This window comes from Ipomoea triloba, chromosome 10, assembly GCF_003576645.1.
Source record: "Ipomoea triloba cultivar NCNSP0323 chromosome 10, ASM357664v1".
Taxonomy (NCBI): Eukaryota; Viridiplantae; Streptophyta; class Magnoliopsida; order Solanales; family Convolvulaceae; genus Ipomoea; species Ipomoea triloba.
The window spans coordinates 2215726-2232230 of NC_044925.1; the positions used below are offsets into that span (position 1 = coordinate 2215726).

Sequence of the window (16505 nt, forward strand, 5' to 3'; positions counted from 1 at the left end):
TTTATATAAACACCTCAATCATTTATAATTGCAGATGTTTTTTTTTACCATCTATAATAAATATTATCATTTATATAAAGTTGTACTCTCTCTATCTCATTTTACTTATAATTTACTATTCATCGGTCAAAATAATCTTTTCTTCTTTCTTTATTTTTTTAGAATTTTCGTATAATTTTACGTTTTTTTTTGTATTTAATAGTACTTTTAATGTAGTTACTAAATATATAAATTTTATATATTTATATTAAATTTAATATTATAAAAAATTGAATAGTAATAATTTCAGTCAAACTCCATTAATCAAACTTGATATATAAAATGGGTTGAAGGGATCGGAGTATATTATATTTTCATAAATTTAATTTGCAGTAGATCATAAATCGTAGCTTTAGTTCATTGGTTTAGCTTGAAATATTATATTTGCTATGATGAAATTAGAGTCTTGGGTTTGATTTATTTACTCACTATTTTTTTTAAATGACTTTTTTTATGGTTGTATACGAATATTTTTATTGCTAAACATATAATTAGACATTGGTTTGTATATAGCAATGAAATATGATTATTTTCATTTTTATGTCTCATCTGACTGTTATGTCACCATTATATGGGCTATTCTTAATTATTATTTTTGCTATATTTATTGCACAACTTTCATTTTTAAATAACATTAATGGAGTGTATGTTTGTTGCAAACGTTGAAATTAAAATTCTAATTGGAATTAAATATTTAGTAATGGACGAAGTATACTATATATCACAATATAATATGGACCGTACCACTTATACATGTTCATTTTTGTACACTAAGTGTTCATTTATAATGTTTTAAAAGTTTAATTTTTTTTTGAGAAAAAAAAATTAAAAGTTTAATTTTATGTAGTATACCTAAAAATAAACTACTAAGTGTTCATTTATAATGTTTTAAAAGTTTAATTTTTTTTGAGAAAAAAAAATTAAAAGTTTAATTTTATGTAGTATACCTAAAAATAAACTATCAGTACACTAAAAACGAACATTTAATGTACCAAAAATGAACCTTAAATATTTTAATTGAATCTTATGTTAGTGGTCCACATTATAAGATAGGCCATCGTTCACCGTATAATAATTGTTGGTAATTGTAAATTTGTAATGTTTGGTAGTAAATAAAAATTTCAATCAAAATAAATAAATGAATTAAATAATATATATATACATACACATACATATAGAGGAAGGGGTTCCGGTGAAACAAAAGCCGCAGGTGAGGAGTGAGATAGAATCTCAACCCTAGATCAAAAAAAATCAGACACCTACGAACTACAATAATGTGCACTGGAAGAAGGGACAATGTGCACTAGAAGACAAAAATACACACTAGAGACACAAAGATGTGAAACAATTATTGAAAAATTAAATTTAACGTATGGTATGATCTTCAACACAAATCATAAATGACCATAAATAATAAACAAACAAATAATATTCCACTCAAATTAGTAATTAGTGATCAAGATTAATTGATCTTTTAAAAAAAGTTCGCCATCTACGATTTAAAGAAAAAATGCTCTAGAAGGCACAACAATATGCTCTGAAAGAAGGAACAATGTACACTATAAGGCACAACAATGTGCACTGGAAGAAGGAATAATGTGCACAGCATAACAATGTGCACTGGATGGCATAACAATGTGCGCTAGGAGAAGGAATAATGTGCACTGGAAGACAAAAAAAAAAACTTACTTACACAAAATTACAATAATGTCACCACATTTTTTTTTAAATCTCTAATTTGGACCCTTGATCTGGACTCATTCTACGGATATAATTTCATCCGGCCTATTTCTCACCTAAGACAATTGTTTCATATGACCCTTTATATATATATGTATATATATATATATATGTATATACATATGTATATACATATATATATGTATATACATATGTATATACATATATATATGTATATACATATGTATATACATATATATATATATATACATATGTATATATATATATATATGTATATACATATATATATACATATATATATATATATACATATGTATATATATATATATATGTATATATATATATATATATATATACATATATATATATATATACATATGTATATATATATATATATGTATATATATATATATATATATATACATATATATATATATATACATATGTATATATATATATATATGTATATATATATATATATATATATACATATATATATATATATACATATGTATATATATATATATATGTATATACATATGTATATACATATATATATGTATATACATATGTATATACATATAGATATATATGCATATGTATATATATATATATATGTATATACATATATATATATAGTCATGATCAGGTGCGACCGTGCGGTTCACACCACTCAATGTTACGAAATACACCACTCAATGTTAAGAAACACACCACACAAATATGCATTGTGGTGTGTTTATTAACATTGTGGTGTGTTTCATTGTGGTGTGTTTTTTAACATTGAGTGGTGTATTTCGTAACATTGAGTGGTGTGTGACCGCACGGGAGAACACGATCGCACCTGAAATTATTTCTATATATATATACACACACACACACATTTGCATGAATGTGTATATATTTAAATTTTATATTGAATTCATGGACAATGAATTATTATTGTTATTGTTATTGTTATTGTTATTTTTATTGTTATTTTTATTTTTATTGTTATTGTTATTGTTATTGTTATTGTTATTGTTATTATTATTATTATTATTACATTGTTTAAAAGTGGGGAAAAGAAGTGTATTACAAAGTAAGTTTAATTTTATGATTTCTAATTGATTTAAATTCCAATAGTAGGAAAGCAAATGTAGTCAAGTAGGCAAACAATGTAGTGTCCGTGAGACGAGTCGGATCAAGATGAAAAATGTAATACTTATACTTGAAAATGTAATACTAATCAAGAATAAAGTGTTTGTTATTTATAAGGTGAAGTGTAATTCTTGTGAGGAAAAATATAATACTTTTAAATCAAAATGTAGAAGTATGACATTTTTTCTTTAAAAGTGTTACATTTTTCCTTATAATAAGTAACAAACACTTTATTCTTGATTAATATTACATTTTCAAGTATAAGTATTACATTTTTCATCTTGACCCAACTCGTCTCACGGACATCGTGTCACACAAGTTTTTGCCAAAGAAATATAGTTTCCGTTGTCGGACTGGAAAATATTTATAGATTTCAATATTTTACTTATGTATTGTTCGTTGGTTAATTTGATTTTTCAAGTAGTGACCTTTGTGTTTTTGAGGTGAAAATGCATGGTTTTATTTGAAATGTGATGCATTTTAATTGTTTTCTATTAAAAATTTGGTTAAAATGACGAAATTTGATATTTTTTGTTATAAAATATTGAAATTTTGTACTAAAGGGAAGTATGAGTTAGACTCCAAACTTAAGGGCTCTCAATGTTTTTGTCCTGAAGGCTGGCTGATGGAGATATTAATCGTGAGATGTACATCCTTTGGCCTATGAGTCCCCAAATGCTATTATACTAGTTCTCTTTTTTATCCTTGGTAGAATTCAAATTCCACACTATGTGACTACTACTAAAAAAAATTTGTCAACTACTTATAAGAGCAGGCTAACTAATAGAGGTTTTTTTTTTTGTTTTTTGGTGGTTTAACTGAGGTTTTTTGTGGTTTTTGGGTAAGTTGGAAGAAAGAGAAAGTAGGAGAGAGGAGAGAGAGTATCTTACATAGTGAGGATTTTTTTTAACCCTAGTTGATCCCACCGGAAAAAGAAAAAATGAAAAAAAAAAAATGCACACCAACTATGCCCAACAAACGTGTAGAGGGGGTTGCCAATTCTAGCGACCACACATTTTATTTTTGAACTTTTTTAGGGAGTCTTTAAAAGTCGAGAGATATTTAATTAAGATTTTTAAAGAATCTTTAAAATTCCAATGATATTTAAAAAGTTTTGAATTTTTATAGGCTTCTTATATTAGGAATTTTGTAGTCATTTTCCTCTAAATTATAATACGATGGTTCAAGCTAAGTTTTCAACCACGTGGGAAAATAATTATAGTGGAATTATTAATTATATCTACCTGTTTTGTAATGCACAAGACGAAAAATAATTGCTAAATGAATGAAGAAAAAGACGGGAAAAGAAAAATGAAAAGTAAATATGCAGCAGATGAACATATATATATATATATATATATATATATATATATATATATATATATATATATATATATATATATATATATATGTAAGATTGATGATGGATTCATGGACCTGCGTGGTAGGTTTGGAATATGTATGTATTCCTTCACCTACCACATTTTGCATGTCAATTTAATATTTATTGATTAAGTTGACAATTTTTTCTTTACTTTACTTTTTTTTTTTTTTAACTGATCTATTCTGTATTTAATAATATTTTTAATGTTTCCATTAATAGACAACATATTACCGTTGCATTAGCATTTAATAATATTTTTAATGTTTCCATTAATTTTTTTTTGAAATAAGATAATTAATTCATTAAATCATCAGAAAGATAGTCCACAAGGAAAGGAGGAGGGGTGTCAAACCACTCCCCGCAACCTGACATAGAAACGGCCTCCCTAGCAACCGTATGGGCGGCGCGATTCGCAGATCGCTTAGCAAAACAGAAGTCAACACCATTAATCATGGAAGCAACTTCTTTTACATCATCTAAAATAAAACCAAAAGCAGAATTAAAAGAGTTCGAACGTATTAATGTTTCCATTAATAGACAACATATTACCGTTGCATTAGCATTCAAACAACATGTGTTAGCCTAGTCAATACTACATCATTGATAACTTGTTGAATAAGTAATAGTCTTAGGCTCTGTTTGGTAAAATAGTTAGACTATAGTTAATTTTGACTTATTTGACTACTATTAGCTATTTAGCTTGGTTAAAAAATCAAAATAAGTATTTGGTTAATCATTGTTGTAACTCCAAAATGCTAAAATTCAAAATGTTGCTCAAAGAAACTTTTTCAATTAGCTTTTTGAGAAAATAAAATTATACCAAACAGCTATCAACTAACCGCTAATTAATTACCAAACACTTTTCTACAATGTATGTGCTAATGTTATCAACTAGTTATACACTTATACCCTTTAACCCAATCAACTAACAACTAATATATCATTATTGCTGCCTACGCAAATCACCTCCCTTGCCCGTGGGACCCATACATTGCGGAGACCATGGTGGTGAAGGAAGCCCTTTCCTGGTTAACGAGTCGTGTCTTGAGTCCTTATATTGTTGAGTCCGATTGTTTAAATTTCCGTTCTAGCTTTACTTCATATTGTCACGATTATTCTCCTGTTTGTCTTATCGTTAAGCAATGTCGTTTAATTGCTAGTGACATTGGAAGTGTTGTTATTCGCCATGTCAATAGGTTAGCGAATCATGTAGTTCATGTGCTTGCACGGGCGACTGATTCTCACTCTGTCCTTGGTACTTGGGATTTCGTTCCCCCTCTTTGTATTTCGCATTTCTTTGAGAATTTAATTTGATGGTGATTTTTGGTTTTCAAAAAAAAAAAAACAACTAATATATCAATTTTTTGTCTCATTACGAAGAGTGAGAATCCACTTTGACCCAACCAAATTGAGAGTGGACCTTACATATATTTGTACCAAAAAATAACCACTCAAATTTGTCATTTTAAGTTAAAATTTTCAATAACAATCCCCACATGATTAAAAATTGATTTTCCGAACCCAGAAAGCGACACAAATGTACTCAACCGTCGATCCCTGCCGAACATAGATACGTGTTATCCTTTGAACCTTACAAGAATACTACAACATTTATTTAATAAATACTATAAATATGAACAATTAATATATTCCAAACACGTACTTTCTTCAATTCAACTCCAATCCTACTTAGTCTGGCTTTCTAAAATGGCCTGTCTATATCTTCTTACAAAAACCAGTTCGACCAATGCTCTTCTAGCCACGGTAGTGGTGGGCCTGGTGGCGGTGGCGGTGGCGGTGGCGTTGTCTTCGTCGCCGCCCGTTGTGGGCTGCTACACTTCTATATTCGGGTTTGGGGATTCCATAACGGACACGGGAAACTATATGACTTCATGCTTGAAGGGAGTTGTGCAATGTGATGATGAGTATCTCAAATGTAGCGTTCCACCCTACGGAGAAACATTCTTCCACCGTCCCACCGGACGTTGCTCCGATGGCCGTCTTATCATAGATTTCATTGGTTCGTTCCTTAATTTCTACAATGCTTAATTGACAATATTGTTTTCTACATACCTAAGTTTATTTATTGCTAAGCCAAGAAGCTATAACTATTTCTTTATAGACGTCACATTTTTCAGAAGAAGGTGCTGGTTCTTCAACAATCCCTATCCACCAATTATAGAATTTGATCCTTTACCGACTTTCCTCATACAATTTCCCCTTCCAGCACTTACTCCCGTGACCTGGCTCTAATACCACTTGTTATGAACAAACTTACCTAAAAAAGTTATAAATAGTAGCGAAAACGCAACTTTATTTCTTTATAGACCGTCATCATATCTAAAGGCAGGGTCCTGGACTTAGGCTCTTTATCACCCTCCACCCAACAAACTTTTACTGGACTCCGCCCTACCTTTATATTTTGATGTATACGTTTAAATTTGATGATCTTTTATCTTCCCACTTGCAGCTGAGCATTATGGGCTTCCACTTGTACCACCGTACGCCGGCGGCGAAGATATAAAACTCGGAGGAAGTGTGAACTTTGCCGTAATTGGAGCTCCGGCTCTAGACGATACCTACCGTGATGAACAAGGAACTCTTACTCGTAAAGATATCTCCATGAAGGCTCAACTCGATCGCTTCAAAAACTTGCTCCCATCTATCTGCAAAACCTCAAGTAATTATTCCTAATTACATTATAACTCTGATCTATTAATCAACTATAACAAAATAAATTTATTTTATATACGGTGATGTTTCAAGGACTAATATTTCTTGCAGATTGTGAAGAAATATTTGGTAGCTCGTTGATTGTATTCGGACCTTTTGGAGGTGATGACTACTCTTCTGCCATGTCAAAGAAAGATATTAAAGAAGCACATCTCCTCCAGCCTCGAATTGTTAATGCAATTGCATCAGCCGTTGAGGTCAGCATTATATATAGTACTAGGAATTTAGTTATGTTTTGGCTAAGGCTAAGGGTCCACTTTAAAAAAAAAAAAAAGAAGTTATTTATAGAGTGTATATATGGTGATGCATGCAGGAACTAATTGAGCTAGGTGCTGTAAACATCATGGTGCCTGGGTTGATGCCAGACGGGTGTATAGCAATTACATTAACACTTTTCTATGGTTCAAACCAGAATGATTATGACCTAACAACGGGTTGTCTCAGTTGGCTCAACGAATTTTCACAAAATCATAATAAATTACTTCAAAATGAGTTGAACCGGATTCGTGATCGTCATCCTAATGTTTTTATTACTTATGCTGATTATTACAACGCCGCATTACAACTTTTTGGCTTTCCTGCAAAATATGGTTAGTATCACTTTCTAATAACCCTTCACTCCTTAAACTATGGAATATATTTTATTTACATTATACTAAACCTCTAATCAAGGCCGGCCCGGGAGCAAGTGCAGGGTGGGCATCTGCCCAGGGCCCATCTCTATAAGGGGGGCCATAGATATATATTAGTTTATACTTGGTATATATTTAAAAAAAAAAAAAAACAATACGGTTATTAATACAATGCCAGGTGCTTTTATTCCTTTTTTTTATACAATGTTGCCTAAAAAACATTCATCCGGAAGTGAAAAAAGAAAAAAAAAAAACAAATTGATCAATTAATAGACTCACAAAGAGGAGCTATGAATAAATTTGTTAAAATAGTGGGATCCTCTAATGAGAATTTAGAGAAACCAAACATAGATAATCTTGAACAATCTAATGAAAATTTGAGTAATCAAGATCATATTGATGAGGATATTGGTAATTTGAGTGGATAGGATAATGTAATAAATAATCCTTTAGGTGAACATGAGAATTTATCAAATGAACACAATGTTGAAAATATATTAGGGTGTGTTTGGAAAGCAGGAAAATGACTTCTGGAAAATGTTTTCTGGAAAATGAGTCATTTTCCGGAAAATGAGTTCATTTTCGGTGTTTGGATGTACTCTGAAAAACTGTCTGTGTGTGTTTGGTTCATTTTCCGGAAAATAAGTGGAAAATGAGTAGAAATGTATAATTATATATTTTTATTATTTTATTTAAATTATAAAAATATATAAACTAATAATATTTATTAGAAATTAGAAATATTTTTTTAAACAAAAAAACGTCGCACAAAGCCATTTTCCGTATCCGAAAAATGACTTTCGGATTTTTGCCCGGAAGTCATTTTCCGGAAAAATGAGCTCATTTTCTGTGATCAACGGAAAATGTTTTCCGTTTACGACATTTTCCGCATGTTGCCAAACACCAAAAGCCCGGAAAATGATTTCCAGAAATCATTTTCCGGGTTACCAAACACACCCTTAGTTGATGAACAGATTACTCCTTATTTTGATATATATATATATATGACCCTAGAAATTGGTCTAATCTTGATAATAAATCAATACAAATTTTTTGTAATGATTATTTTTGTATTTAAAAAATTGTTGCAAATTTTCTAATATTATTTCATGTTATTTGATATTATCATTTTTAATATTATTAAATTTAAATCTTAGTCTGTTTCATATAGGGGCCCCTTTTTTAATTTCGCCCTGGGGCCTATGAAATGTTTGGAACGGCCCTGCCTCTAATCCTTCTATCTTAAGGCTTTGTTTGACATGCCTAGCTGAAAGCTAGCAGGAATAAAATAACTAATTAAAATTATTAAAGTGTTTGGTAAAATTAATTGTTGAATGAGCTGATAAGTGTAAAAAGACATTAAAAAATTAAAATAAGATATTAGAATTTTGATTAATGAAGGGTATGATAGATGGTGTCATTTTTTTTAAATGAATAAATATAAAAAATAAAATAAATAAATAAACGTTAAAAAGCTAAGAGCTTATTTTGAAACGCTACTTGAGATAATGTTTCAAAATAAGCTATTTTTTAAGCTCCCATGATTTGCCAAAAAGAACTTATAGCTTATTATAAACTCTACCAAACATAGCCTACGGCTATGTTTTGCAAACCTAGCTGAAAAGTAGATAAAAGCTAAAAAGCTATAATCTAGAAGCTAAAATCGAAGAGCTGTTAAGCTAGCTGTTATGCTTAAAAGGGTTTGGTAAAATTAGCTTATTGATAAGTTGATAAATGTAAAAAGACTAAAAAAAGACATCGGCCCTGTTTGGTAAATGGTTGTTGGCTGATTGGTTGGCTGTTTGGGTTAGAAAGTATGATTCGTTGATAATATTAGCTGATTGTAGAAAGTTGTTTGATAAATTGGCTGTTAGCTGATAGCTATTTGGTATAATTTCTTTTCTCAAAAAGCTAATTGAAAAGGCTGCTTTGAGTAGCCTTTTGAATTTTAGCATTTTAGAGTTACAAAAAGCTTATTAACCAAACAACTAATAGTAGTCAAATAAGCCAAAATTGACTGATAGGCTGATTATTTACCAAACAGGGCCATCTTCATACAATTTAAATAGTTTTAAATTTAAATAGGTTTGTTTATATATTAAAATATAAAGTAAGAACATATATTTCAAAAACATATAAAGTAAAACAAAATGTTTATAATTCATAAGATTAGTTCATACAAAAATCAATGTTTAAACACAAATGTCAAATTGAAATTACACCCAAACATATTGAAGAGAAAGGGTCAAAAAGATTTAGCCAAAAAAATTTAATTGAGAAAGATAAATGATATCATTTCTTTAAAATAATAAGGTTAAAGATGGAAAAAAAAAAAAAGATAAGGAAGCTACTAGCTTATTTTGAAACGCTACCTAAGGTAGCGTTCAAAAATAAGCTCTTATTTTAAGCTACTAGCTTATTTTAGAAACATTACCAAACATAGTTTATAGCTTATTAGTAGTTTAAAATAAGCTATAAGCTCCTAAATAAGCTCTGCGAAATAGAGCCTATTATGTTGGGCAAACCTAGCTGAAAAGCTATAAGCTGAAAAATAATTTTAAATTTAAATAGGTTTGTTTACATATTAAAATTTAACATTTATATAATCATGATCTAGCATCCCATAATGAAGTAGCAATATTGTTGCGAATCTCCTTCATCTCAATAATAATAATAATAATAATAATAATAATAATAATAAATGAGAAGAGTTGAGGATATAGGAGAAGAAAAATTGTTTTATTTGGAAGGGGTAAAGGATGTCATTATTTAGAAAAAAAAGTTAGGAAGCTACTAGTTTATTGGTACTGTTTCAAAATAAGTTCTTATTTTAAACTACTAACTTATTTTAGAAACATTACCAAACAGAGCTTATAGCTTATTAGTATCTTAAAATAAGTTATAAGCTCTGTCAAACAGAGACTAAGGCTATGTTTGGCAAACCTAGCTGAAAAGGTAGATGAAAGCTGAAAACTGAAAAGCTATAAGCTCGAAGCTGAAATCTGAAGAGCTGTTAAGCTAGCTGCTATGCTTAAAAGTGTTTGGTAAAATTAGCTTTTTGATAAGTTGATAAATGTAAAAAGACTAAAAAGGACATCTTCATACAATTTAAATAGTTTTAAATTTAAATATTTTTGTTTATATATTAAAATATAAAATAGTGAAATTAATATATTTTAATAAAATATAAAGTAAGAACATATATTTGAAAACATATAAAGTAAAACAAAATGTTTATAATTCATAAGATTAGTTCATACAAAAAATCAATGTTCAAACACAAATGTCAAATTGAAATTACAACCAAACATATTGAAGAGAAAAAGTTAAAAAGGTTTAGCCAAAAAGATTTTAATTGGGAAGGGTAAATTATGGCATTTCTTTAAAATAATAAGGTTAAAGATGGAAAAAAAGTTAGGAAGCTACTAGCTTATTTTGAAACGCTACCTTAGATAGCGTTCAAAAATAAGCTCTTATTTTAAGCTACTAACTTATTTTAGGAACATTACCAAACAGAGCTTATAGCTTATTAGTAGCTTAAAATAAGCTATAAGCTCCTAAATAAGCTCCGCCAAACAGAAATGCTATTTGGGTATCAACTTTTATGCTTTAATGTAAAAAAATAAAAAAAAATAAAAAAAAAAACCTCTATAATTTACTTTAAACATTCACAATTCAAACCAAGAAGGCTAATAGATCAGACTGCTCTCTGACTGAGAATTGAATTTGAAACATTGTGGTTGCCAAGTCAATAGTCGGACCATCGTGGCTAGAGTTGTGGTCTACATTTTTAGTTACCCATGTTATATCATTTTTCTCATTACTTAAAATCCATGAAGCGATAAATTTTCTTTAATTTCATTAATAGGCTTTCATGGAAGAACACTTGATGCTTGTTGTGGGAGTGAAGGTCCATACAATGTTGACACCAGTATAGGATGCGGTTTTCCCTCTTCAAATGTGTGTGCAGATCCTTCCTCTTATATCGATTGGGATGGTCCACACCTTACAGAAGCAGCCAATAGATGGATTGCCAAGGGATTGCTAAATGGGTTATATACTAACCCAAATATTACTGCCTCATGTGTTTCTGCAACATTAAATAATCTTTAGAAATCCATTGATATATATATTTTTTAATGATTGATATTGCAAAGTTTTCTTTTAATTAGTATATGATATGCTCGCAGCTCGCCGTGGGAAAAAAGAATTTGTGTGGAATGATAGAAATTGATATTATATTGTGGTGTGATTTAGTAGTGAATATTGATATTGATTTGTTTAAACTTCATGCTTCTCACATGAAGCTTTATTAGTAAACTATTGGGATTGTAAAGTAAATAAATGTATCTTTTTGTGTTTTGCTTTTTCTTGTCCATATACAATCTGCTACTCAAAAACTAATTAAACTACTCTGTCAACCTTTTTGCGTTTTACTAAGATTATTGCTTATATGTAGCGATGTGCAATAATTTATAATTTATTTATAAATAAATATTCAATTACTTCAAATTTATCACTCAATATTGATAATCCTACAAGAAAAGAAAAAACGAAACTTGTGTACAACACAATTTCCTTAATATAAAATATCTTGCACACTTTTTAAGTGCAAATACTCTCGGTTATACGGTTACAAGTAGGTTGCAATTTAGTGGCTCAGGTAGTTAGGATTGGTGGTCGGAGAGTCCGGAGCTTATAAGTGTTTTAGAGATAAAGTGTTCAAAATCCCTCTCTCTAAGGTGCTGAATGTGCCTTATATAGAATGGTGAGGGGCTACATGCCATGAGCTCGGCACGTCAACCACGTGTCCTGTATGCACTTGTCCCGTGTGGGGCAGTTCTAGGTTGGTCCACATGTACGACAATTTCTGCCTGTCCATTTATTAGGGTAAGGTCAGGACTGGAGGTTGGGTTTGAGTCAATCCTTATGATAAAATATGTTTAGTGTCTGGGGAATCAAGTCTAAGCCTCTAGGTTCGGGAGCCAAATCCTGACTTTCCGAGCCCTGGGCACTGATCCTTAGTAGCGCGAAACCTCAGTAAAAGCAACCTTAGCCTCGTATTGAGGTCGGATCGAGCTCATGCAGGTCAGTTTAGGTTGAGAAAAGTTCCTCCCGTTATATGGGCTGGGTTATAACCTGAGTAGATACAAGTATATATGACCAGAGTATATATATATCCTATCAAGAGTCATTGAATTGAAGCATATGTGTTCCAAGATACTCGACAAGTTAGAACAAAAATGAACACTTCTTTCTAAAGCAGAGTTGTTGGCAAAAAATTCTAGAATTTTAAGTAGTTTATGAGAGGAAAAATAGGACAAAATGTCAATATGATAGCTTTCAAGGAGATACTAAATTTATATACATATTAATAAATTTATAAATAAATATATATAAATACGTATACACGTCTCTGTATTATATAAAAGCTCACTCCATGTTTGCTCATGACTTTTTAAGGCGAGATTTATTGTGCTTTGTGCATTGATTGTTGGACTTTGGAAAATGTGTGTCTATTTTGCCCTTGCTGATGCGTCGGCGGTCGCAGTCCGATTGTTTAGAGGACAACAGTGATACTATTTTGATGGGCCAGACTTATATGGGTGACATTGGCCTCTGACATTCAACCATACTCCATTTCATGTCTATTCGTTTGCAGGCTTGATATTTATTTTATCCAATTTGTTAACCTCCCCCCATAGTTCAATTATCCTTTCAAAGACTTTTTCCCGACGTTAGTTCCTTCCATGGATAACCTCTGTCTTTCGCTTATATATTACTAGCCTTTCGCTTATATATTACTATATATTACAGAATATTTATTTTCTTTTGTTTTTTCCTCAGTGTGAGTTGCTGTCATTTGAAGATTTAATTTTTGTTGGTTTAGCTTTTGCTCTCTACTTGCTTTGTGCCTTCATTGTGTTATACCTATTGTGAATGTTGTTTGGAGCACTTCTCTGCAAATGTTTTGCTTGACTTCATCGTTTCTTTTGCCTTTATTTTCAGCAGCTAATTGAATTTGGAGGGAAAGCTTTGGCACATGTCGTGAGGTCAGCATATCAACCACATATCCCACATGCACCGGTCCCGCGGCAGGGCAGTCCTAGGTTGGTCCACGTGTACAACGATTCCTGATTGTCGATTTATTAGGGTACGATCGGGATTGAAGGTCGATTTTGAGTTAATCCTTATGAATGTCTTTAGAAGATCCTTTAGAGTGTCCTTTGATAGGATGGGAAAGTGCTTTCTTCCAATTGCTTTCCTTCCAATTTTAGATCGAAAAACGAATGATTTATAACAGAAAATGAGGGGTCTATTAGGTCTATACATAACTTTGCATTATCAAAATCTAAAAACAGTTGTTCATAACATATACGATAATAACCAGTTTCAATCAACTATATTAATTCAATCAAATATATTTCAATTCAGTGAATGATTTCACTAATATGAAACTTTAATTTATTTAGTTTTGATTAATTTGACAAGAAATTAAACGAATGACCATCCTAACAATACCACCGCAACATACAACAATCTATACAAGCTGAGTATGCACTCAAATAGCCTGTCCTACTACAATTTTAAAGACGTACAGGTTAACGCTATATTCATGAGGTTTTTTTTTCACTTTTGGTCCTATGATTTTAGTGTTTCCGTCAATTTAGGTACACGACTTTCATTTTGCCACTTTTAGTCATTGACTTTAATTTTTTTGCCACTTTTAGTCCTTGACTTTGATTTTTTTTCCACTTTTAGTCCTTTCGGCCATCCGAGCGACAACTTTTAATCGAAATCAACAAATTGTTGTGCCATTAAGGGTAAATAACGTTTAATGTATTTAGAGATTTATCAATAGACAATTTTACACTTAATGACACAACATTTTATTGATTCTAATTAAAAGTTGTTGCTTAAAAAGCGAAGTAGAACAAGCAAATAACGTTTATTTTTCCTATTTTTTATCTGATTTTATTTATAAATATATTTAGAACTTTATCAAAATACACTTTTACCCTTAATGGCATAACAATTTGTTGATTTCGATTAAAAGTTGTCGCTCGGATGACCGAAAGGACTAAAAGTGGAAAAAAAAAAATCAAAGTCAAGGACTAAAAGTGGCAAAAAAATTAAAGTCAAGGACTAAAAGTGGCAAAATGAAAGTCGTGTACCTAAATTGATGGAAACACTAAAGTCATAGGACTAAAAGTGGAAAAAACTCCTATATTCTTATACAACAATTCAAGATTCTCAAGAAATGCCAAACACAGACCAAACAATATAATGCAGAACAACGTGTCAACGTCACGGCAATCCAAAATTACGGGAACGAATCTTATCTTATTATAATAAAAGAAAAAAGTAGTAAATAGAATGTTACATGATCGAACCTCAATGATAGGGTATGAATTGTTTGGGCTATAACAAATAGAGAAAGTATAGAATAAATATTACTTTGTAATAGAATCAATAGTACTAAAAAATAAATAGAATCTCACACAGAGAATACTTGACAGTGTATATAAACGAATTGACATGATAATAATACGAATATAATAAGACTAAACATAGACACAAGCCAATAAAATTAACTGGTTAGAGTTATAAATAAATAAAAAAAAAACATAATTTTTAAATGAGTACGTTGATATAATAGACATGCCTAGTTAACATATTTCATGTACACACGAGTCACAACACGATATGACAGAGTTATTTTAAACCCTTTAGATATGTAATTATAACTTTCTATTTAGAAAATAAAAATTTAATTAAAAATAACTTTTTAAAAAACATATACAATTAAATCCAACAAAATAATTTGTCAAATTTTAAAAAGAAAAATTCTTATACACGTAAAAACCCTAGCCTCCTTTTTCTCTCTAAAACCAAACGCCTTTCTCTGCTGCTCAACTTCGGCTTCCACCGCCGGCCTCCGGCGGGAGCTCTAATGGAGCTTTGAGCCGGCGGTTTTGGTCACCTTCTACGTTTACTCTCGCTCTTCTTCCGCCCCAACCATCGTCGCAGCTCCGTCTGCCTCCGACCACCGCCACAGATCTTCTTCTTCCGTTTTCTTTCCCTTTGAATAAAATAATAGTAGGTAGGTATTGGGTTTGTGTTGATAGTCTTGAACTCCCAACCCTACTTTGACTTTACCCACTTTTTATTTTCTCTATGATTGTGTTTTCCTCTCGTTACTTTCACGGGCTTTTCATTTTTATTAGCATAAATCATTTAGTTTGGTTTCGGCAAGTGTTGATCTTATCCTGGGCGAACAAAAAAGAATGATGACGAAGACCCAGATCTTTAATTAAGCTTTAAGCTTCTTGAAGGAACATAGCTTCTTAGTTATGAAACAGTCTGCGATTCAAGTTTTCTATAGCATAGTTAGAAAAGTTGTTTCTATGTCTGACTGTAAGAAATGGTTTATCATTTCATTGATCGTTGATGTAAACGTTTTATATTATGAATTAATGGAATAGCTACGTTTTCTTTCAAAAAAAAATCCAACCAAATATTTAAGATATTCAATTCCTAACCTATCATAATATTCTTTAAAAACCGTAACTAATGCTAATAATAATGGGTTAAATAGGTTTTTAATTAACAAGTTGACTGTTAAGACAAAATTTTTATGTTGGGTGCTTAATAGGTTAAATGGTTTGTTTACATGTCAACAGCAGACCTACTTCTACGCAGTTCTTGATTGTCAATATCTTGCAAATAACTTGCCGGGCTATCCAGGCATTCAAAGTTGAATGAAATGCAAATTAATTTAATTATTTAAGAAAATCATGGGAATCATGGCTAGCTAGGTTTATAAATAGTGTGGCTTCACGCAATCCATTCACTCACAACATTTACATTACAAA

At 30.6% G+C, this 16505-nt stretch overlaps 1 protein-coding gene across 1 annotated transcript; it reads left to right on the plus strand.

Annotated features, from left to right (window-relative positions):
* Window positions 1–5971: 5971 nt before the first annotated feature.
* On the plus strand, window positions 5972–11742 carry LOC116032300 (GDSL esterase/lipase At1g28600-like). The gene is made up of 5 exons (XM_031274799.1): window positions 5972–6284; window positions 6735–6944; window positions 7049–7194; window positions 7311–7587; window positions 11498–11742. Exons 1-5 carry the CDS (start codon window positions 5972–5974, stop codon window positions 11740–11742), a joined length of 1191 nt encoding a protein of 396 aa, XP_031130659.1.
* The last annotated feature ends 4763 nt before the right edge of the window (window positions 11743–16505 follow it).

Excerpts from the sequence above, each read along its gene's own strand:
- LOC116032300 (XM_031274799.1), top strand. The coding sequence starts at position 5,972 with ATGGCCTGTCTATATCTTCTTACAAAAACCAGTTCGACCAATGCTCTT. Across the intron at positions 6,285-6,734 it reads TCTTATCATAGATTTCATTG|CTGAGCATTATGGGCTTCCA; the intron begins GTTCGTTCCTTA and ends TCCCACTTGCAG. Across the intron at positions 6,945-7,048 it reads ATCTATCTGCAAAACCTCAA|ATTGTGAAGAAATATTTGGT; the intron begins GTAATTATTCCT and ends TATTTCTTGCAG.